At 44.0% G+C, this 24835-nt stretch overlaps 1 protein-coding gene across 1 annotated transcript in view; it reads left to right on the top strand.

The window, feature by feature from the left end:
• Nucleotides 1-24835, top strand: part of RAB11FIP4 (RAB11 family interacting protein 4) — a 117171-nt gene that overhangs the window by 12789 nt on the left and 79547 nt on the right. The window contains exon 2 of the mRNA XM_066332415.1: nt 24183-24270. Within this exon, the coding sequence (XP_066188512.1) occupies nt 24183-24270 (88 nt within the window). The remainder of the gene's footprint in view (nt 1-24182; nt 24271-24835) is intronic.

Genomic DNA, 24835 nt, shown 5'->3' with positions numbered 1-24835 from the left:
TTTTCCCCCCTCAAAAAGTCCCGCAAGATTTGGGGCATCCATTTTAAGAGGATTGACTGGAAATTAATCTGAAAGCATGAGGGATGTAAAAATTGAGTTTTCTGGGGTTTTAAACCGTACTTATAGAATTCTACAGCAAAAGTACATTTCATTCTTACCTTCTACAAGCAGAGTAAAAATCTGCCATTTCTATTCACTATTACAGGTTTTCTTCAATAGGGCCGTTAATTTATTGTTTGATTCTCTTATCTATAAGAGCTAAGCAGTGGAAGAAGCTGCTGAGAGTAGGTGTAAAATGTTTAAGATACTTGAGTGGAATGCCAGGATATTATTGAATGAGTCGTCCCAAGCTATAGCATAATATTCCTAATGAGGCAAGGGCCACGTCTTTGAGAGACAGCTCTAAGGGCATAAGGCTAGCAAACAGAAGATGAAGAAGCTGGAAGTTTTTTTGACAGACAGAGGGTTTGAACCTGCAGAATTCTGAACTGGCGGTTCAGCTTTGTGGTTGTGCTGAATTGGGACTAAACTGCTCAGCATTCCTGCAAGGTGGGAGTCTGAATAGCAGAGCAGGGCTGGGAAGGAAACGAGCTTGCTGATAAACATGTTCCAAAGTGCATCTTCAAGACAGGTCTGAGTCAACACTTGAAGATAATGCTGTCAGACTGATGATAACACAAAATATTCTGACAACCTACTTGGTCTGGTAGCAAACACTGTCTGTTCCTCTGCAGTGATTTCTGATTAAACGCAGGGCTCTAGTTGCCAACAGCCCAGTGCTAGCCATTGTGACTCAAGCCATTGACTCCTTCTGTTCGACATAAAATATTCAAATAGTTAAGTAAAATCGAGTGAATTATAAGAATAATCTTTTTATTTGGAAAATTAAACTGCTCTGTCACTTTATTAAGGCTCTCTGAGCTCTACCTGAGGCACAGAGAGCAGTGAGGAAGCTCACATACACATACACATGCCACAAAATAAAATGCTCAAGAGAAGGTTCTTCATATAAGTACCCTCCATTTATACTTTGCAATTGTATCTGACCTTTTAAAATTACCCAGGTGCAGCAAACATTCTGGAATACATCACATCTAAGGTGAGCTTCAAATACACTTCCTGGTTTCCAGAGGACCCTGCTCTTTGCAGTGAAGAGCAATCAGGTTAGTCAGAATAACTGAGAAACAGGAAATGATATGCAGGAAATTCTCCAGGTGTACAGATTGTGTACACTACCTATGTATTAAAGTCTGCATCTTGAGTAATCTGTGCATTGGGAACAAAATGACATAGGCATAGGCAAGTCCATGAAGCTGATTTACAGTAGGAAGATTAACAGTATGATAAACAGGTTCCTCTTCACTAGGGAAGGTCTGTCAACACATTGTGACAGTTTGGTGCATTAGTCAGCACAGCAGACATCATGTGAAAGTGTCATATCTGTATCTGTCAGGAAACCAGCCAAATTATTCATTACTCTCAGGACTCTTGTCTTTAAATGGCTTTTTCCTTATATGAATTTCCCCCATCCCATCTTCTTCCTAAATCAAAGATGAGATGTTGTCAGAAGCTACCAGCTGAAATGTGGCATCTCTCTTTCTCCTGGTGTGAAAAGACTGAACGTGCATTGATGAAGTGGACATAAGTTGCTTTTGTTGCTTTTCTATTTCACTCTCTGCCTTGAGTGTTCATGACCAGAGCCTGACCAACTGCCTGGAAACCGACCTGTAAAGTTAGAGAAAGATGCTGTAGTCATCTGCCACAGTCTTTGTGCAGCTCCTCTGACTTTAGGAGGTTTCCCCCTGTGTCCACAGAGGATGGCCAGAGCAGAGCTTAATCTCTTTGCCACAAATACCTTGAAGAGGAGAGGAAGAGGATCAGCCATGTATTTAGAAGAGCATCCTTTACCAAGGACCATGGTGGTTAGGACAGAGCTAAAAATAGGTGCAAGGGATGGAGTGGAATCATTGGGACGGAGTGGAAGAGAATAAGGTACCTTCCCTGGCCTGTGCAGTATGTTTAAATCGTGTTTGGATTTTAAAATTACGGGACAGACTCAGCAAACAATCAGTCCTGGCACTTTAAAGTCAACTAAAGGGCACTCAGCAGAAATGTTAATGGATGAGCTGTAGTGAATGCAGAAGGGAGAAGGATGGAAATAGTCTCAAAGGGTATCAGCAGATTTCTCTGCATTGCTAAATGCAAAACACTAATGAGCAGTGGCTGAACACTATGACTACTGTACTTATTGTACATGTCCTTCTGCAGCATTTACTTTTTCTTACCAGTGACAGCTGTGATCTGGAACCTTTACTGACTGCTTAAAGACAGATCTTCTTGTTCCTGACTTAATTTCTTGCTCAGGAAGAACAAAAACTTACACCTAGCTCAAGTCTGCATTTTTACAGGCAGGTTTGCTGTGTCTGTGGCAGTGAAGAAAGGTACAGTTCTGATTGTATGCAAGATGCACAATTTTGCCTGAACTGGGCTTAGCCAAACCTGGACCTTTGAATTAAAAGTTTTCAAGCAGAAAACTTGTTTAAGTGTTTTCTATGTCTTTGTTCTTGTGGTAAGATTGATCTTTTCAAACAAAAACAAAAGTGTTTCATTTTAGACTGACTATCTTTGGTCTTTGCTGCTGTAAACCCCAGAAGCCTCATACTCTGTTTTTTACTGGCATGAAAGAGATAACAAGAGGGAGAACCTGTCTGTCCTCTGTCAGTCTTACTAGAAGATGAATAAAAGAAAACAGAGGCTTTAGTGAACTCGTGGAAAACCACCTAGAAAAAAAATTCTCCTTTCCTGTTAATAGATGAGTGAATTCTCTTTAGGAATTTTATTCCTTCAGATTGAAGGACATTTCAAGACTCTAACTCTGTTCTCCATTGCTTCAGCATTGGTGTGAGTGAGCATTAAGAAAATACTGATTGATGGAATCAGACCTGTAATGGTTCTCTTACAGAAAAAGCAGCTGTACCAGTTTATATTTAAGACTCAGGAGCCCTATTCCCAAAGCAGCTAAGTAGCATTTAGACACAAGAAACAAGGAAGTGATTAATAAATGCTGTTTTAAATATTTACAGGTCTCTTTGCTTCTCAGAGATGTGGTATGAACAGCTCTTGTGGAAAAACTGCCCAGTCTCTCCACCTGACCAGGATTTTCCTTCTTTTTGTGCACAGGACGCAGTCAGAGGGGTGGATGCCAGCCCATCTGTGCTGTGCGGGAGTCCTTAAACATCTGGCTCCAGCCCCCACAGCCCTGCACAGAGGGAAGCTGTGTCTGTGTCAGTCATCCTTTGGAGACCTGCAGTGGTCCCTGTTGTTTTGGTCACATCCTGGCTTGCCTCCTCCCTAACTGGGAGTTTACTGCACTCACACTCTTGGTTTTCTGGCTGCCCACAAAAATAGCAACTCCAGGGAATTTCTTCCCAGGTAGGGTCAGAGTGGTTCCTACCATTGTTTGTGATCTCCACCCCTTGCTACTAACCATGGGGTTTGGGCTCTGTGCCAGGGGTGGAAGGCTGATGAACTCCCATTCTAGCATCACTTCTGGCTGACCTTTTCCATGCACATTGCAGCTCCCTGGCTTCCCACAGGCTTCTAGACTTGAATATCCTAGTATGCTTCTCAGCATTGCAGTGGAGAGTGGCAGTGCTGGTGGGATCAGCTCTGCTGGTGGATGAGCAGGAGCAGAAACATCTGGATAAGGGACAGTGGCAGGCAGGTGTGGTCTGCCCTTGCTCGCTCAGTATTCAGACTGCATCAGCAATCCAGTGCTTTAGAAATATACGGCACTTTCAAAGCTCTATTTGTAATATTTTTCCACTTCTGAGAGTAAATACTTTAGATTAGTTCCATGATTTTGGTGTCACTGATCCCTGTTTGTGCTTCACTCCAGCAGCTCACCCTTAAAGTATCTTCCCTCATTCCAAATCTTTATTGGTGAGTTATTTGCACAGAATTTGCTGCTGACTTTTTTCTGCTGTTGGAATTTGAGCTTACTGTGCTGTGTGCTGGATGGTGATTTCTTTGGCATATTTCCTTTCTTCTTTTGGCAGGTCCTGAGTTTATTCCATTATCTTTATGAAGTGAAAAATGCTAAGCAGAATTTTCAGTGACTTTCACTTTTATTTAATTAGTGCTTTATCTTGACATGGTCTAGTGTGTAAATCTTGCCCTTTTGAAGACCAGGAGCAGTTGATGTGTGGTGCTTTTGGCTCTGCCTGCAGGTACCTCTCTGCTCAGCAACTGGTGTGTGACATGAGCTTATTTCTGGGGTGGGCAGGTGGAACCACTGTTGCAGTTTACTGAGAGTATCTGATAAAGTGTTCTGTTCAATAGTAATGCAGAATATGATGTTTTATTGCTGCCATATAACCTTCTGAATATTCCATTCTCCTTGGTTTCTTACACTGCAGCCCGCATTACTTGCATTAAACAGGCCACGAGTTTGCAGTATCCTGTGCCTCTGCTTCCTTCTCTTAATTCCAAAAGCTGTAAAGGACAAAATCCACACCAGTGCTGAGCCCATATTCAGAGCTTGCACTGGGCAGTCCAGGCACTGCCTGTGGGGGTTGGTCTAATGTTTTGGATAAATATGGAGCATTAATATGCCATGCAGTGTGATACTCTGGAGAGCACTAAGTGACATCTAAGCCCAAGGGGACTTTCCAGGAGCCCATGAAATGACAGCACAGATCCGATCAGCTGTAGCAGCAGAGATTGTGTTTGTTATATCAAATAAGCCAAATTATGTTCATTGTATGCCGTGGTGAGGTGAGGTTAAGCCAAGTTTTGTAATGCCAGTATGTCTGACTGCAGGATTCCAAGCTTCTCTGTGTGCTTGAACGTTTTTCTTGTGAGTGGAGTGCAGCAGACCTGTGAGTCTGAGTGGACCATGCACGTGTTGGATATGGGAGAAGCAGTTTATCCTGCAAGGCTGAAGTGTTTGCAAATGCCATCCACAGAGCAGGACACAGAGCTGCAGCACTAACCACAGTCTGAGGCCGTGGGATAACAACTGATTTTCCATACAAATCAATGACAGTGCAGTGAAGGACTGAGACTAATACTGAGGTAAAAACAGTTGGAGCCATTCCCAGGCTTGAACTGAGAGCACAGTTTTGTCATGTGTTTGCTGGGAGAAAGAAGAGCCTCCAAGCCCTCTCACTCCTGAAGTGCCCTTGCTAGAGAAGAACAAGTTAATTGTACATCTGACGCAGCAGGAGCCTTTCTGGGTGTCTTTCAGATGAGTTGACACCTGATAATTATATGAGAACTACAGGCTGTCTGTCCTCTATTACTTTCACTGGGGGAAAGCAGCACAAGGAATGTGAGAAAAGCTTTGATTATAGGGAAGGAAGTAAGATTTGTTCTTGTTGCTTGCTCTTACCATCTCCAGCCAATCTTCATCTTAGAGCTGGTACAATGGCACAGTGATAGGCATGTTGCTGTTGTGTTTTAGATTTTACTCTAGTGGGTGGCTGGGGAGGATCTGCACATCTAGGTAGACTTCTCTGTCTGGTTTTAGCTCTATCAGGACACACTTTCAGTTTGCAAGGGCAGAATTTGGGATGCAGCACATCTGTGCCAGCTTTAGTGGGATCTCATGCCTAATCTCCTGCTCTCACCATATCTGCCCATCTCTCAGCAGTATCCTGAAGTCGATGTCAATGATAAAATAGAAGTTGTTGAAAATGTTAGATGAAATCTGGGTGTTCTGCCTGCTTGCAAATTGTTCCCAGGTACTGTATAAGCTTAGTTCTGTGACTGAATGAAATGGGCTGTTTGTGCTGGGACATTACCGTGCGTAAACAACTGCAGCACTTTCAGTGCGTTTCCCAGCACCAGTTATGCAGCACCAGTTGTGCAAGAATTGGAACGTGCTGTAGTCAAATGAGAATGGGATTGGGAAGTGGAGAAGAGCAGTATTTCTTCCAGCTTGCCATAAACTTGTGACAAGATGCTGTGACTCAAATCTGAGCCCTGGAATAGTCCAGCAGAGGAGAGAGGAAACCTTACATACAAGAACGTGATTTTGGATTGGCTTGTGGTCTGTTCTAGGGAACCAGAGGATTTTTGGGGTTTTTTTAAATTGTTTCAGTTTTACTGCTCATATAAGAGAGCTCAAGCTAACCAGGCTGGGGATTAGATCTCTGTTACTCAATTAGAGCTCTGTGTTTTAGATTTAGCATTAGGGTGATGTCCTACATCAGTTCACTGACAACTAAATTTTGTCGTATGTCAGAGCTCTCTTTTGGATGATTTGAGAATCTGACAAATTCTGGCTTGTCCTCAGACTTAAAAAAAACCCCTTCTTGCATGTCTTATGTATGTATTTGGGCCATGTCTGGATTCCAGAAGTGGTCTGCCACTGAGATATTTGGGATTGTAGGGCTGCTCACAGAGCAGGACTGGAACCACGTGTTCCTTGGGCACTGAGAGCTGCTGCCCAATCTGTCAGCCAGGCCAAAGAAACCTTTTCCGTCTCATGCTTCTGTCCTTCTCCCTGCCCTGGTTATTTTTAGAATCTCTCCACCTCTGCATGTCAGTTGTAGAGCTGTCTTGCAGTAGATGAGAGCAGAGGCCAAGTAGGTTCAAACCAGCCAGGCCTGGTGTTTCTAATGGGTTTTATGTAACACTGCAATAAGACATTTGCTTCTTTTCCTATGTCCATGCTATATGCCAGCTCCTCACTGTAGCATTATTCCAGTGCCTGAAGTGGAGTAACATTTTATTTTTCAGTAATTAGATTCCTTCACATAGGACTCATTTCAAGAAGAAATCTATGGATAGAGAAGCATTTGCTTGGCCTCTTAGAGTTCTTGGAGTGCTGTAATTGCCACAAGTACTTGCTTTAATGTATGCAGAGCTGTGTATGCACACAGGTTTGGGGTCATTGCTGTATATCTGAGTGTCCCGGTGTGTACTTGCTTTCACTGTTCTGGGGGTTTGGGAGTGGACACGAAAAGAAACTGATGATCTGCTCATGTCTAAAACTGAATCTGTGGCTGAGCGGTAATTTAACTCAGGTCTCCTCAAAGCTGAGCTATTCTTTCCAGAACATGGAGACTTATTTTGTATGGAGGGTAGTGCAGGGTTACGGTATGGTTTTGCATACCATCCTGACCATTTCAGTAGAGAATTTGCCTTACTAATTATTTGCCATCCTGCCTAATTGAGTATTTACTTTATATCTGACCTCGTGTAACATACTGAGTCTCAGATGGCTTTCCCAAGGAGTTGAATCTTCAGCTCTTTATTCAGGCAGAATTATCTTTTTACCAGTTATGCTCACTCTGGAGCAGGGTCAGAAGCTCCTGCCCAGGTTAAACCGTGGCCTTTCAGACAAGGCACAGATTTTTTCAATACTTGCCATTAGACACTTTAAAAGCACTTGGAGAGTTTCGCTTTCAGTGAGGACAAGAACAGAATCTAGGAAAAAGATAAAAATTCTGCTTCTGTAAAAGATGGAGGTTTGTTGTAAGTTCAGCACAGACTAGAGAAAAACACATCAGGAACTGCATAGCAAATGCTTATTCTCTGGAGATACTTTTCCAGGGTCACAGACTGAAGAATCTTGTTGCACTCTGCTGCACGGACACTTGCTTGATGCAGAGTGAGTATAAATGAGAACTGACTGCACTTAAGTGTTGCTGTGGCTTTTAGAACAAGAAATCCCTCTCCTCTTCCCACTTTTATTTCCCATCTATTTGCTCTTAAAGGTTCAGAGTTTCACCTTCTCTCTCCAGGCACCTTTGTGGCATTATGGGCTTAAGTGATGCTTCTTGTCTCTTGTGTGAGAAATTGCTCTGTCTGAATGATAAGGAAGACCCTGAGGCAGTAAATGCCTCAGCTGTGTTTGCAAACTTCCACAGCTGAGCAGTCAGGGGATGCAGCTTAAACTACCATGGAAGTACAACAGAAAAAGAATGATCTTTTTGAGAGTAGCATTGTATTACATTCTTCTTTGAGCAGATAATTTATTCAAGGGGTGACAGATTGTCTCGTCTGTCTGAGGCAGTAGCCTGCAACCCAGATTTAGCTGTAGTTTCCACGGATTCCCTTTGCTGTCAATATGCAGTGTATCCAACCATAAAATGAGCCATCAGGCCACAGCTCAGAGGGTCTGTCTAAAGTTTGAATGGCCAGGATGGGAAACCTTGAGCTGTTGCCTGCACCTGATTCACAGGTTCTCTTAAGGCTTTGGTCTGCAAGGCCTAAATTCAGCACACTGCATTAGCACTGAATTTATATCTTCATTAAATGTCCAGCAGGATATTAATAACCTGCATAGTAAGTGTCTCTTTGGAGCAAGTAGATGTTACATTAGGCTGAACACAAATGTACCAAGTAGAGGCTTTCCTGTTTGAATCAGCCAAGTAATTAATCCTGGAAGACAGGCACAGGAAAATGCTTCAGAACCAGATGAGAAAGGCTAGAAGTAACTTTGAAAGTATACAAGAATGAAAAACTTACTTAGAGATGGAGTGCAAGAAGGAAATGTCCTAGAAAAAAGAGTATCCCCATGCTACAAGGAAAAGTTTTTTCCACTGCCAAGAGAAACAACAGAAAATCATGAACAGAGAAACAATTTTCCAGGAGTCTGACACTGGCAGTTTGCAGCTTCTGTCAGAGCTCCATAAAGCTGCTGATCTCTGTCAATTCCCATGGTAAGTCTCACTTCTCCTGCTGAGTGCTCGCTGCCACTGCTACACCCTGACCAGGAGGTGTTCTGGTCAGTGGAAAGGATCCTGTGCACTTCTCTGAGCTTTGACCCCATGCCACAGTTGGCCTGCTCAGGGCTACTCTTGTGTTACTGTGACTCTGTCCTGGCTGTCAGCCTCTCGTGATGTCTCAAGACTCAGGGTTGTCCCTGAAATATGCCCTGTCTGCATAGAGCCCCTCAGCAAGGTGGTCAAGGCTTGGTAGGATCTCAGCCCACAGCAGGTTTGGCCACCTGACACCAAAACGCTGGTGAGGTGGGCAGCACCTGCTTTGTTTCAAGCCATGCCAACCTTCCCAGTGAGCTCTTGTGCAGCCTTAGGCTGAGGTCTGGTGGTGGAAGTCTGTCAGAGTAAAACTCTGCAGCTTCCCCTGAGCTCAGCACTTGCCATTCATCTTCCAAGTCCTTTGTTCACCTACATTCTCTAAAATTGACAGCAACAAGGACAGAAACATCACCTCCTAATATTTCATCTCTTGTTGCCTTGTTTCCTTGGCAGACCGACTTCTGGCTGGGACTGATGCTGCCATTTTGTGGTGCGCCGTTCATTGGGCACTATGCTCTTAGATTCTTTTGTTTAATTATTATTATTTATTCATTTTCACCCCAGACAAAGCATGTGCAGCCTTTATAAGGCCTTGCCATTGTTATCTCCAAGTGCAGCAGTAATTCAGTTGTTGTACCTTTCCCTAATTCTCACCAGTGCAGCAGCGTAAATACACAGGGAGCAGAGACACATGGTGGGAGCCAGAAGCAATTTAGCCATAAGAGTTTATCATCAAGATACAAAGCACCTTGTGCGAGGGAAATTGCCTCCTTTGCCAGCTCATGGCCTGACTGTTGGCCAAATGTATGGTGCTCCTCTTTTTTTTTTCTTTTCTTTTTTTTTTTTTTTCCCACTGACAAAATATTCCTTTCTGTGAAGCCTTGGTGCTTTCCCTGATCTCACTGCTGGATGCAAACTACTTGAAATAGCTGTGCTGTGCTCTTCAAAGAGACATGGAGCCTCCCTCTAGGCTTCATTCAATAAAGACCTGCACAAAGGATACAGGTCCTTTGCATAGAGCTCTTGCATAGAGCTGTATTGGGCAGGCTCTGGTTTGGTTGCAGTGTTTTGAGAGGCATTTGCAAGGCCTTCCCGGTGGTCCCTCTCAAGAGGTTTTCCTCTTACAGTGAAGAGAAAAAACATTTTGTTAACTCTGGGCAAGAGGTAATGTATTCTGTTCTGTGGCTCCTCACCCCATCCAGTCTGCAGAGAAATGGAAGTGGTGAATTCCTGTGATGAATCCCCCACATGAGACGTGTGGAAAGTTACCCTGTGTATGCAGGTTTGAAACAAGAGTCTGTATCAGCATTTATGAACTCTATGATGATAGACAGCCCAAACCCAAGAGTGCACTGGCCAAAAACCCACAGGTGCTGAGACCAGCAGGTATGAAGGTTCAAAACGCTTCCTGTTTGTAATCCTTAACATTTCACGTTTGCGCTCGTCCTGCCTAGTGAGGCTTTGACAGACCTGGCTATGAAGAGATTTGTTCTGGACCAGTGAAGGTGGAGGATGTCCTGTGCTATAGGGAGTCCTGACTGCTGGACCATTTCTGAGTGATGGTGGCTGCTGGAAAGTGCCATCTATCTGGAGAAGGTCAAAATCCTGATCTGAGACTAGTCTGATTTAAGTCCACATCACAATGATGCCTTCCAGCATTTCTCAAATAAGGGGCTAAGCGTTGTTTGCCAGGGTTTAGAAATTTATTGCAAAAACACTTTTTAGAGTTAAAAGTCTCGCTGTGGTTTTGGTGATTTATAGATTTTATGGCCATTAAGTTCTTCTAGCATGACTTTCATTGTGTAATACAGTACAAGTGGTTCCTGCATCACGTTCCTTGCTTCTGGCTTTGCTCAAGGTCGGATTTAGAATGGTGCTTAGGGAGTTGTTTCCCCCTCCTGTCTACTTCCCTCCCCTTGTTAACCCTGTCCTGTGAGCTTTTGATGATGTGATGGTTCTTTGGCTGCCTCCATACACACCTCACCACTTCTCTGTTTGGGCAGGGTTTGGTCATTTAATAGAAGCGCATAGACCTTTATTTGTGAGAAATGTGAACACACACCTGGAAGGAACAGCAAGGACAAGCTCATCAGGTGTAACGTTTCACTGTGACTCAGCTTAGGTGTGTGTACCTGTTCCAAGTCACATTCATCCAGATGGCTCCCAGAGCACCATGAAGCGTCTCCCGGACCACTTCCAGCTGAGGGGTCATGGTGCCATCCATCCAGGACATTGTGCTTGTCTCTGGTCCATCTCAGAGTCAATGTTGGCAGGGTGCCCATCTCTATAATAGCTGTACACTTTGCCCATAAGGTTGTTATTCCTAATCTTACAGGAAGTGCATGGATCCTGTCCAAACCAGGATGATTAAGAGATATGGGAGCAGCTGATTCTTCAGGGTGAACAGGACAACATTTGCACTGGGGAGGAAGCATCTCTCTGCTGCTGCTGAGGCACCAGCACTGCATTTTGTTTGGCACCAGCTCATTTTTCCTTGAGCATTTCCCCCTACGCACTGATCAAGCTGCAGCCCTGAGGTTCACCTCCTCCCACAGGCAAACTCTTCATAGAGAGATTGTAAGAGGACATGGACAAAGAGGCACCTGCATCAGCCTTCTCTGTGGGAAGCCCTCCAGGCTGAAACCATAGTCAGCAGTCAAAGAGAGACAGATGTAAAAATGTCTGTTCAGCTGAAGATGGTTACAAACCATAGAACTGCTTTAGTCCATGGTGAGGAAACCTCACTCTGACCAGTGAGAATTCCTTTATTTAACTGGTCCAGTAAAAGGTGCTCTCAGAAAGCTCCTTTTGTTATTTCAGGCTCTCAGCATTCCATGTCATGTTTCATACATGTGACTTTGCTACAGAGCTTTGCTGAGGCTTATCACTGAAGGGTAAATTACATCCTTGTTACTGTACCAGGTATGTTTTGAGCAGGTAACACACAGCAGAGACTGGAAAAGCACAAAAACCTGTGTTTTGGGGCAGGGCTGGTACACGTTCAGCTATCAGCAGTGGCTTTTCCAATTTGGCACTGCAGTGAAATGCAGTTGGGTGAGGGCCTTGCAATATCAATCTATTGTGATTTCTGCATTCTCTCACCTCTTGATTGTAGCTCCTGCAAGGCACCTTTATGTTGGAGGATAATAGATGCAAGCACAGTTTTGGGAGGCTGGGAGAAGGCAGCGGTAGCAGAAGCCTTGAGTATTTGAGAGAAGTTGCACTGTGCAAAGTCTGGCAAACACACAGTAATCCGTTTTTACCTATTTTGGGATTTCACAGGTGTCTTGGGTTTTGTAACAAAAAAAAGTTGAAACCCGGTTGGGGAGATCTTTATTTTTTTTCTTTATCTGTTGTAATCCAGAAGGGAGGGGGTAACTGCCTTCTCTGATAACCAAGCCAGCTGTTAAAACCGGGTGGGGCATTGTTTCTTATCTCTGTTCAGTCTTCCACTCTCCCATGGGGATATCTCCTGTTAATGGGCCATCAAGGCTCACCAATGACATCACACATTATATCTTCCCATTGTGAGATGCTCTACCCAGGGAGGAGGAGCCAAACCATCTCCACCTAGATAAAAAGGAGCCACAAGTGTCACCAGACATCCAGTGTTCCCACGGGACTCCCAAAGGAGAACTGGACCTATCTCAGTACCCTGTTCTCCACAGGACCATCTCTGCTTCCAACAGGACCACATCTGCCACTCCAGGAGGGCTGACTTTGGACTGTTTCCAACACCCTGACCAAGAGGGTGTCAGGTTGTATTTCTGACTCTGTCAGGGTTTCCTAGGATTTCTTATTTGTTTGTTTGCTTGCTTATTCTTCTGTACTGCAACAATTGGTGGGTTTGGTTTTTTTTCGTTATATCCCTAGTAAAGTACCTATTCCCAAATTCTTTGCCTGACAGCCTTTTAATTGCAAATTTATAATAATTTGGAAAGGGGTAGGAGAGGGCTTACATTCCAAGGGAGACTCCAATCTTCCCTGACAGATACCTGTCAATCTAAACCAAGACAACATGTGATCAGTAAATTGTCAAGAGTGTTTAAACTGGTAACTGAAGTGAAGAAGAGTCTGTGAACTGAAAGGACAAGACTGGGGTCAAACTGATTTTTAAAGGGACTCAGCGAGTTTAGAAATAGTGTTTTACTCTGTATGCTTTATCTGCAACTGGGGTGAGGTACAATGGGAAGGATAAACCAGTCTGCTCATCTCTTGTATAGATGCTCCAAAGCAGAACTGCACATAATCTGATTGGCGTTTGCAGGGGATGTTCTACACCAGAGATAATAATCCAAGCTCCAGTGACTATTTCTTACGTTATTTTTAGGGTCCATCTAGGAGAAGCTCTCCTGATTCCCTTAAACAGTGCCTGTTTGTTTTTACCATGAAAAGCTTAGTTGGTTTTGCTTTCCAAGAAATTCATTTTTACTGTCTGTGACCCTGTGGTGACATGTTGTCATAATAACTACAGGGAACTTATATTCGCTGGAAAAATCAAAATTACAATTTTTTTGGTCAGGCTGTTTGGTTTGATTTTAATGTGGGAAAAAAAGAATCCACATACTGATACACAAAGCATCAACAGATATCAAAAATAAATCAGCATGTACCACTGGGAGATAATAAATATACACGTTGACAGAAAAGGCAAGCTGCATCCCTACTAAAAGGCAGTTGGAAAAGGCAGCTGTAGAAATAAGCAAGATCAAAACAGTAACTTCTTAAAAGGCTTTAGAAGGAAACAATTTCACAGAACAGGAACAGCCCTTCGGACCTCTGTGCTGTGCATACAGGCATGAACAGTCCAGTCCCACACACAGGTGGACAGAAATGCCTCTCAAATGACTATTGTCCTGAGTGACAGCTGGACTGGGAACAGTGGCCTGCTTACCTGAGCCTGAGAGTTGTGATTTTCCAGCTGATAGAAGTCACCACATCATTACCCAAATCTCTTTTTCAAAATCTGCCTTTTCCTACTTAGTCCCCAGGCCCAGCACACTTTGCAGTCCATCTGTTTCTGGATTAGAAGAGAAGGTGAAATCACATGTCAGTTGAGAAAATTACCTTTGTGTCAGATACTGTCTTTCCAGTAGTGTGTACAGTGAGCTGAGAATGCTGAGTCCAGTCCCTCACTGAGCTTCTTAGAATACCCAGATTAATTGATAGCAGTTTCCTTGGGCACACTGCTAAAACACAAAAGTACAATCCCATCGTAGTTGTGTGCCTTCATCTCTTCTGGGGATTTTTGTATTGCATTTTGGATCTTTCTTCCATTCAGCCTTGTAACCATTTAGGTGTACTAATGTTGACCAGGCTGTGATGGCTAATGAGGATGCACAGTGCAGGCAGTCCTGTAACACGAAGCCCCCTTGTACAGCTTCTAAAGCTGTAAAGAGCATTCATTTTCTATGCATTCAGGCTTTGTATTTCTGTCCCTTTCTACACAAAAATGCTGGCTGATTATCATTCCTTCTAGTGTCTTTCCCCTGTGTAGATCAAAGAGCAGCGTGGATTTCTAAGTGTGATTTTATGCAAAGTTTCCTCCACTGCAGTTTGAATGACACATTTCTCTATAGGGGGATTGCTCATGACATGGGAACTGAGGTCTGAGGGGGCTGCTGGGCTGTTGTGCTGCCTGGAGCTGGCAGCTGCAGCAAGGCACAGGGGGGAATTAGAGAAGATGAACACGGTGTGAGTGCTCTGGTCAGGAATCTGGCTGCTTGTGCGAGCTGGGCAGGAAGGGCTCCCTGCTTCCCTCAGCCCAGGGTAGTTTTGCTGTTGGTTGGGAGGTTCCTTTCCACCTCCTCCCAACACTGACAGTCCTGGTTCATGGTCATCCCCTGCTGCCACAGCCTGCTTATCTCTGCTTCCCCTAACGTCACAGGAGTCAGCTGCTGTTCAAACCTGTCGCCCCCATTCCAGACTTGGTAATTATCCCACCATACTGAGTGGCACTTACTGCTCATTTCCTTCTCTGGTCCTCGGGGAAGGACGTTATCTCCCAGCCACACTTTTCTAAAGGTTAAGATCTTCCCCTTCAGCTAAGTGGAATATTGTTCCTTTAATCATACCTTTCTGCCTGATGTTTGTCGTCTTAACTAATGTGTGTCTTCCTGAGCTGGATTAATCCCATACTCATTCCTCCCAGGATTTGTGTCAAAGCTTTAACTTGCTGTGAAATTTCTTTCATTCAGTTTAATTTCAGGACTGCTGTTCAGGCTTTTTCATTTGAGATCAGATCTCAAGGCCTGCATTTCACGCTCTGTATCTGGGAGCATGCCGAAAGCCAGCCAGCCACATTCCCTTTTAACAGCTGGGTTCAAAACTGATTTCAGGAGACCAAGGCTGAGAGACCTGAGGATGCCCAAATTATGCTGCTCTGGGCAGGCCTCTGGCTGGCTCTCAGACCAAAATCTAAATTCTTTCTGAAAGTAGATATTGTGTCTGAAGTACAGCACTGTGTGCTGGTTGCATATTGCTGCTAGGTTAGCTTTGTGCATTAAGGAGAGAATCTAACTATAAAGGACACAGTCCGAGAGAAGTGGCTGTCTGAAGTGTAACACTTCTTTCTAACTTTGAGGCTAGAAATCCAGCCTGTGAGCTTTTGCCGACAAAACTGGGTGATACAGTATTTTGTGAGTGTTGTGAGTGTTTTTGACCTGTGAATCAGAGAAGAACAAGTGAAGTGCCATCGTACGGCTGTCAGGAAAATGCCTTGTTCTGGTTTTGTGTCAGCCGTGCAGTCTGGTACCACTGCCTGGATTTCAGCACTGGCTTTCGGCTCTGGTTTGGTGAATTTTCTGAAGCTCCTGCTTGGCTCTGAGCACTGTGTTTTCACTGGTGTATCCCTGCATACCCTCTGATGTCAGAGCTGCTCCCTGTGACCAACCTTTCTGACTTGCTCTGCTCTCCCCACCCTCTCCAGCTCCTTCCTGCTGGCCTTCGGTATTTCGTTTGTTCTTGGCAAACCATAACACCTCAATTAAAATGCAGATGTGTCAGCAAGGAAGGCACCAAGAAAATGTTTTCTGGCTGTGTGGACCCCAGCCTTCTCCCTAGTTTTACTACAAAACATGATCATGGTCTGTGAGTAGATCCTGCTTGGCTGATGTTTCGCAACTGAAAGCCATGAAAAACATTACTCTGTGTAAGTTCCCTTTATGTACTGATGAGAACGGTCACACACACCACAAGCTGCAGAGAGGATGAATATTTTCACTGAAAATCAATCCATGCTGCAGCACTTGTAGATAAGCCTGATGTTACGCAAACATTCTCCTGCTCCTTGTTTAAAGGAAAACATGCTGCACCCACATGACAAATTGCCTCGTGTGTCTCTTGTGATCTGACTCTTTTCTGCTGTATTTGACTTCTGCTAATGGGGACAATATTGGGCTGTGCCTCCTTTCAGCTTGTCACAGCTTTTGCTAACAGCCTTGTGTTTCCCAGGCTGCCTTGGCTTCAATTCTGATAGCTGTGGAGGAGAAGGTGTTAATGCAGCCCTTTTATTTTAGCAAGTGAGTGAATCAGTGGTTTTGGGAAAACAGCTCAGCACATTAACCCTTTGTTTCCAGAACAACACAAAATCACTGTGGAGTGAACAGATGGCTCGGCATATTTTTAGCCTTGCTCTCTGTTCCCATGGTATTCCAGACTGTGTGGGATTCCCCATAGACTGTTGTAAGATTGGTGGGCTCTGCCAAATGTCTTGTTTTGCAACACAGCATCAGAGGGAAGGAGGGAAATGGAATCCTGTTTAAATCAGCTGTTTAAGTAACTAAATGAAAGGTTCTCAGTGCTTACATATCCATAGGTCGTGGGGGAGACTGTAGAGAGAGGTTGGTCTTATGATTCTGGCACTTGCTCATTGTCAGCTGATACGGTGCATTAAGAGGAACAAAATAAATGTGAATTACTCTTCCAGGGGTGTTGTGTGTATAGACAGTTGATACATCCAAAGGTGTAGACTGGCAGAGGAAAAGTTCACCAGAATTTCGGTGGTTTCTGCCTTGAAGATAAAATGGGGGAAGGTAGTTTTTGTAGCTGTGAACTATCTCTTTGGGATGTGTACTGCGAGGAAGTTCTGAAAAATTCCTAATTCCAGGCAATGATCCTTTTTCAAGTGAGGTTAGATTCAGAGCTATTCACATGCACTCTGTTTCAAAGTTTATTGGTGATTCTTTGTGGTTGTAAAATGTTTTGTTGTGTAAGTAGAGAGGTTAACCAGTAAAGTAAGTATATGGTGTGAGAGAAGGGGTTTTTTAAGAGTAATGACTTCTGGATTTTAGTTACGGTTCTCAGCTATGGTTAGACATTCTAACTGTAAGTATGATACCTAGAAAACTGGAGTATGTAATTTGGCAAGAATTGTATTTGTTGCTATCTCACAGTTCTTTTGTGTCATCATGTATTAAAGACTGCAAGTGATTTCTCAATGTGGAACAGAAATCATAGCATCAATTTTCCTAACACTGCCTGTATTTCTGTTATACATAAACATTCATTGAGGTTAATGGAGTATTATGTACTCTTAATAGCTTATTTGCATATTGGAATGTTTTGAACAAATCCATTCCTAATGTGTTCTCTCAGCAGTACTGTGTGCCTCCATCTTTTACCATCAGAAGATAATAAAATGCTGTTAACATAACAAAGTGCTGAAAACAAGATGATGATAAGGGTCTGCCCAGTGGGGCAGATTTCATTGCAGCAGAGCACAGTTTAGAAATACCTGTGTATTGTGTCAGATCATCAGCATGCCTGGTGTTCCATGTCCAGTCGAGCAGGTGTATTCAGAGATGACAGACACCAGCCCGTGGGCAAGTCAGACGGCGTAAGAAACCCAGCAAGCTGCAGCATGGACCAGCTCCATGCAGGTTTCATTGCAGTCTGCAGCATCACTGCCTTTATGGTGCACTCTCAGTGTGGTGTCAGTATTGCCATCACCATTTTAAAGAAGGGGAAGACAAGGCAGATGAAATAATTTGTTGGTAGCATCATGCTACTGGAAGACTTGCTGCTCTGTCCCCCATGCCACAGCCCCGTGCCCACTGGATCACAGCCCTGTGGCCACGGGATGCCATGTCCTTCCCCAGCAGCAGGGATATCCCAGTCAAGATAAACCCTTCCCTGGGGGCCACGATGTGGATCCTACAGCTCCTGCCCGCCTCCCTCTAGAAGCTGATGCAGCTCCTGCCCTCCTGTGCTCCCTGTCCCTCTGTGCAGTGCTCAGCAGGCTGGAGCCGTGTGTCCCTGCCGTCGGGAAGGGCAGCAGCTGCCGTGCCGTGTGTGCTGCAGATCTGCAGTGCTCACCATCTGTCACCCACCTGAGCCCAGGGGATGCTTGCACAGGGCATTAATAACACATCAACACTGGAAGCTTCCTTTCTTCTCTGAATGCACTCAGCCACCTGCAGTGCCTCTGGAGCCACCTCTTTTTTTTCTGTGCCTTTGTGATTCACTGATACATTTCACATCCTCCACATGTGGATATTTTCTCCATCTGGATAACTGGTGGATATTTTTCTCACCTTGGGCCAAGGCGCCATGGACCCAGGTCATATTTGAAAGAAGATGCAATTCCATGTATTGATGCTAAACCCAGGGTAGATAAGTGAATGGACTCCCTTGAATTTGATTAGACTTTTTGCATTGCAGCCGTTAGTAAATTATGGATTTGACAGATTTAGGAATGTGCTCAAAGTTGAGGCCAAGATTGCTCAACAGACTTGCTTATGTCATTTAGGACAAAATCCCAAGATCTGCATTATAGGTTGTAAATTGGGTGTGCACAGTTAAAGCAGAAACTGAAACAATTCTTTCTGTTTACAGAGCGCTCACAGAGAAGCCAGTTTTCAGGCTTGAAGCCTGCAGATAAAGGGGCAGTGAGTGATGCTTGAAATCGAAATTCAAAGCAAATTCAAAACCATTGTTTCCCGCAATGATGTATGTCCCTGCGTGCTTTGGTATCAGACAGCAGCTGATGGAAATTCATGATGCTGTTTGCAGTGGTATGAATTATTTACAATGCACAGGACTGAGTAGGCAGTTGGTTGCACTCATGACTCCAGAATGCTGGCCTTCCACTCCTTACATGTGTGATTGGGAACATGGTCCTGTGTGCTGTAGGGTCGGGCTCAGGAAGAGCATCAGGTCATCTCGTGTGACATTCTGAAATGGTGACAGCTCAGATTTTAACCCACTTATTCTAGGCTAGGTAAATCTTCCAAGTGTGTCTCACCTTCTCAAAAGGCCTCAGATGAGGGACTCCAGTTGATTTTTATAGTTATAAAATACAGAGTTATAGTTATATATCCAGACCCTTCCTGATTTATAGTTCTGGTGGGTAAACAACTGTGCTTTGCTTTTAATTGGAGTTGGTTCAGTTTTATTTAGCAGATAACGGTTCCTTATGTGTTTCCTCTGCTAGTCTTTTTGAACCTGCAGTTCCCTGCTTGCAGAAGTCTTTATACGTCTTAACAAATCATCACTTGATCTCCCTTTCGCCAAATTGAACAGAAGAAAGCTCTCTTTTTTTGCCTGCATAAGATGTTTTAATTGTATGTCAGTTCTCTGCAACCTGTTTTCAGCATCTCATATGACAGTGGGTACCACAACTGTGTGAGTGCTAGTTTCTCCAATGCAATGTAAAATAATTTCCCTCTTCTTGTGTTCCTTCCCTGAAATGCCACAATATCACGGAGAAATCTTACTTCTTTCCCCTCCACCTATAAATCCCAGCTTATCAAAAGACAGCCCTTCTGACTGAAGAGCTCCAACATGTGAGACCACATCAGTGCTAAGAACGCCTGAACCCAGGGCCCGGTGAGGACAGGGGTGGGTCTCACACAGGTGTGGTCTCACTGCCCAGCCCTGCAGCCAGAGCAGCATTTCACACTTACACCCTTTCCAAACGTGGGCAAGGCCAGTTTGCTGAAACCAGGGCAAGTGCAGTTCTGCTGCTCCTTGTACAAATCATGTGGCAAGCTCTCTAATTCCACCCTGCGGCATTTACATGTTTAATCTCCTTTTGCTGGTTTTTTTTTTAGGTTTTTCACAAATGCTCCTGCCTCAGGAGATCCTGCCCAAATGTCACTGCCACAGCACAGGCTGACCTTTTCCTGCAAGTGCTTGTGTTGCTTTTGTCACAGCTCCCAGGTGTTCCCTGCTCGCACTTTAGGCTGAGACGTGCTCACAGACTCCTGCAGTATGAAGGCAAACTGCTGAGACAAGTTGTTTGTTTCAAATGGCATCTTCTGGCTGTGATTTGGATTCTGCTGCACAATTTCAGTGGGTAGAGCTGGTGTGGGGTCCCTCTGAACTCAATTAAATCTTAAAAATGTTTTTTGTGTGAACAAAATCTCTTATTTTTTGGAGAAAATTAAGTGAGGTCAATAGAGGTCTGAGTTTCTTCTTGCCTGCAAATGGAAGCAGGATTCAATTCCAGCCAGAAAATCTTTGCTGGAAAAAGTACTGATGCTGCCTTGGCAGCTTCAGTACAAGAGCTGGCCAGAGGTCTGGAGAGGATTCCTTGGCTGTTCAGTACAAGTGCCCCTGTATTGAACTCACAAGAAAAGATCAGTTTCAATAAATCTCTTCTGAGGTCTGTCAGTGATTTGTCCTTTTTTCTCCCCTTCCTCCACTCCCTCTGCTACAAACATCCTTTCCATTCTGCTTTTTCAAGTGTTCCCAGCCTCCTCTTATGTGTCAGAAAGCAGCATGGGGCAAATACCCCTTTGCAGGGCAGTCAGGATAGGTGGGAAACCCAGGGGACATGAGGCAAAGGCCTTGGCTGGAGTGAGCAGTTATTACAATGGAGAAACATGTTTGCATTGAAAGGGTAATCACCCATTCATCCAGGTGAGTTAAACAATAGGGACAGAGGTTTGGTTTTCTCCAGCTGTTCCTCAAAGAAAAACGAGTTATTTCAGCTCTCTGAGATTTATGTCTTCTCTGTGACTATTGGATGCCTACTGAAGGGCTCATTAGAGACAGCCTTGCAGCTGCCAAAAGAACCAGCTGGATTATTGAGCCTGCAGCTCATTTTTTTCTGCCCTCCTTCACTTCCTACAGTGAAGAACTATAGTTTGCAATCCCTGTTTGTGCCGTCTATGCCACATGGTGGGGGACTGCTCTGTGCAGGGAAGAGTGTCTGACCCCAGCCCAAAACACTGCCCCTACTCATTGTGATGGCTTCTGATGTTAAATTCTGGAGCACATGGTGCTCCCTGTGCTGCCTGTAGGTATCACAACAACCACATGCTCATTTCACACCCAGTTTTGGCAGCAGTTGGTTTTGTGGTCCTGTGTCCCCTGATCCCAGGGGATCAGCAGAGCCCAGCACAGCCCGGTGATGTGGGGCCCAGGAGTCTGAGTGTGCCCAGGACTGGCACATCCTGCGTGTCCCACGTGTGTAGATCTGGGCTGTGCCACCCGTTCCATGGTCAGGACAGAGCTGCTGGTCCCTCATTCCCTGGCCATAGACTCCTCCAGTCCCAGGGGGTTGTTGACTGCAAAAAAGGCTTTGATGTCACTCAGCCTGCCTGATAGGCTGACAAATCCGTAAGTTTGCTGAGGCAATGAAGAAATAAAACTACTTTTGCTTCCTTGTGGGGAGCCAACCCTTTCTGAGAAGGAGGAGGAGAGGACTTTATTTCTTCACAAAGTGAAGCAGGATGGTTTATACAGTGTGGACACGGGAGAATATTTAGAGGTAGCTGTAGTTTATTTGGCCACAGATTGAAATTTAACTTAAAGCAATGCCTTCAGTCTGGAATTAACTAGGAAGAGCTTCTTGCCTTATTCCAAAAAGCTACTGGTAAAAATGATCAAGTGCATACAGGGTCTTGAGAACTGTGTGCAAATATGCAGGGATTTATGTACCAAAAATGTGTGTTTATTAATGCACAAACCCTATGCAAGTATCCACACAAACATAGGCCCTATGATTGAAATCCTTTTATCCCCTGACCGGTGCTGGGAGCGGTTTTTATTCCTGGCTGAAGATGTGAGCACTGCTGGCATTAATTCCATCAGGCTGTTCTGTAAATTCTTCATCATCTCCTGCACTGATGTCAGTTATTTGCATTGAAATATCCAATTGAAAATCTGCAAATTAGATTTAGGGGAAACTGGACACTGAAGCACTTTGCTCAGGTGATAATTTCATTTACTGTTAAGACATTGCTTAGACCTAAATGTGCTCTGTTCCTCCATAATACACACTCCCAGACACATAACACCTCATTTAATTTGATTTCAAAAGTGCAATTTTATGTGTCTGAGCAACTGGTAGACTGAAAACATTGGATCAACTTTGAGAAATAAACTTAAAGTGCCACATTCACTGGGATGAACACCATTGTGTTACAGCACAATATTAAATAGCCTAGAGGCTTCCTAGCTGGCTGCAGGAATCTCTGCATTAAAACCTACAACACAGTTGTTGTTCATGAAGGTGACAGGGATAACACCGACCTGGATTTTCTATATCAAGTGTGTCTCTACTTAATTGGTTTCAGCTAGGATTTTCGGCTAGTCTGGTGTGCATTAACCACAGACTGTGGTTTCTGCTGAAGAAGCTTTTTTTTTTTGGAAACACGGATGTGTGTTCTGCTATTCTAAATTAGTGGGGTTACAGTAATTCTTGTGATGCCAGGGTGGGAATTCGATCATGAGTCACATTGTAGTTGACATCTGGGCTCTGCTGCCCAGCTGGCAGGACTGGAGCTGTGGAAGCCTTCTGGAATATGGAAGTTTTAAGAAAATGTCTAACTTATCATGGGCTCTGAACTCATCATCTAGCTCCTTATTTGCCCTACCTACATGAACTGATTTTTTTTATTTTCCCTAAAAAACAGAGAGGGAAAAGAATTCAATTTAAGGATCAAATAGTGCCTTTCTCATTTAGCACAGAATTTTGCATATGAGTACTTTTTTTTTTTTTTTTTTTTTTCATTTTTTTTCATCCAGATTTGCTTGATCTAAATGTGCCCTTTGGCTTATCATGGCAGTTTTTGGTACAGAGAGAATTTATAGGCATTGAGAAGTGCCTGTAGGAAGAAGTGTCATGCGCACACGTTAGTGTATTATCTGCAGGGCTTTGGGAAACTGCTGGGGTTTTGCTAGCACGTGGGAAAAAAACACACCAGAAAATTGAGAAACTGGGTCATCTGGATTCATTTGCCGCATCTTTCCAGCTGGGCTTTTGTTACTGCTCAGACTGACATATCTGAGCTCACACAGATTGTGCTGCAGCAGGATTCTGTGGCATCCTCCACGCCTGCTGTCCCTGCACTCAGCTTGTTCCCACTCCTGGGTGTCTGGAGGGCGCGGGCCAAGGGCAGGGTTGTGTGGAGCTGTCTTTGAGCTCTTATGAGCAGCAACAGGCTGCCTCTCAGTGAGGGTCCCTGCAAGGTGCTACAGGCAAAGGGACAGGCGCACAAGGGGATGTACACAAGCTCCAGCAGCGTGGTTGTCAGAAAGAACGGCCAGCTGTGTGTCCAGGTGTGCACTCAACTCCCTGGACTGTTCTGCCTCTCATCTTATTCTTCTCCAGCTACTTGTTCCTCCATTCCTTTTTTTCTAGACAGTACAAGATTCTCTCCAGTCTAGGCTGCTTTTCTTCCTCTATCCCAAAACCCTCATGAAAAATGTGCCGGACCGTTTTTGGGGCAGGTGCGAATTTGGTGGCTGTGTTTAAATTCAGTAAAATCTCATTCTGTTGGTGAATAATGATCAGAAAGGCCAAAATGTGAAGCTGAGATTATAAGGAGTAAGTACATTGCTTGTTTACCACAGTGTACTGGATACAACCATTCACTATCTCATCACATGAATATATTTTCATACTGTGAATTTTCCTATACAAAATTATTTTTTCTGTCATGACAAAGAAGTTTGGTTTCGTTCCAAGTGCCCAATGGGTTTTCTCTCCTATAATCTAGATTATTCAGGGAATGAGACTGCGATGTGCAGTGTGCTATGTGCACATCTTTGTCTGTCCTTTCTCCTTCCCTGAGAACTTGTGGTAAGAGGGGTGGAGAATCACTAAGGTTTTAAGCTCCTCTGAGCTCAGTGCATGGCAAGAGCTCCCAGAGAAGGAGATTCTGTTAGCACCCTGCTCTATGGTGAGAGGAAAAGTCACAGATTCACCCCTTATTAAGTTCTTGACATCCCCATAGGACAGGATTGATGTGTCCCAGCTGAAGTTTTGGTCAGAGCACGTGCCTTACTCAGCACCATTGTCATACAAGACGTGATTTCTCCTTGCAGAACCATTTATTTGTTGGTTCAAGTGAACAGTGTGGGTATTCTTCAACTTGCAGTCTTCGGTAGAATATATAGACTGTATCAGAGCAACAGATGATACACCAAGCTCAACACATATTTTATCATCTTTCATTTTAGGTGGAAAGACTGGCAAAGTACTTGGACCCGAATGATTTGGGAAGAATCAATTTTAAGGATTTCTGTCATGGAGTTTTTGCTATCAAAGGTATGTGCATATTTCTTAAAAATAATCCTGTTCAGTTCCACTGATGTTTCTCTGGTTGCAGCAAATGTAATGATCAAAGACATCCTCTCTTTTAGCTGTGGTTATTTGTAGTGACAGTAGAGAAACTCTCCCGGGAACAGAGGCAGGATATTTTTCCTTTCTGTGCATCTCATGTATTAATGGTGAGCAGTGCTAGAGTTCCTCATCCATAGGTGCTTGGGCATTAGTTTACTGCTAATTTTTGTCAGAATAAATGTGTTGTAGTTTAAAGACAAGTACAGCAGAAGAAAGAGGAGCTTTGTGGTTAACAAAGGCCCAGGTGTGATACTTCCAGATTCTGATCTTAGGAGGAAAGGAGGAAAGTTGCTACATTTGTGCACAGACCCTAAAGTCTCTGCTGGAGGTTTTCGCAGAGTGGAAAATTTTTGAGCAGAAAATGCTGTAGCAAACTGAGTTCTAGTTTAAAGAAGCTCTGTAAATCATCTAGTGTCTTCTATAGTTCACAGTCCAAAGATTGCACAAATGCACAAAATATGATGAGGAAGGGATAGAAATGACCCAGAAT

This window comes from Sylvia atricapilla, chromosome 18 (genome assembly GCF_009819655.1).
Source record: "Sylvia atricapilla isolate bSylAtr1 chromosome 18, bSylAtr1.pri, whole genome shotgun sequence".
Taxonomy (NCBI): domain Eukaryota; kingdom Metazoa; phylum Chordata; class Aves; order Passeriformes; family Sylviidae; genus Sylvia; species Sylvia atricapilla.
This window is presented reverse-complemented; position numbering and strand designations above follow the sequence as displayed.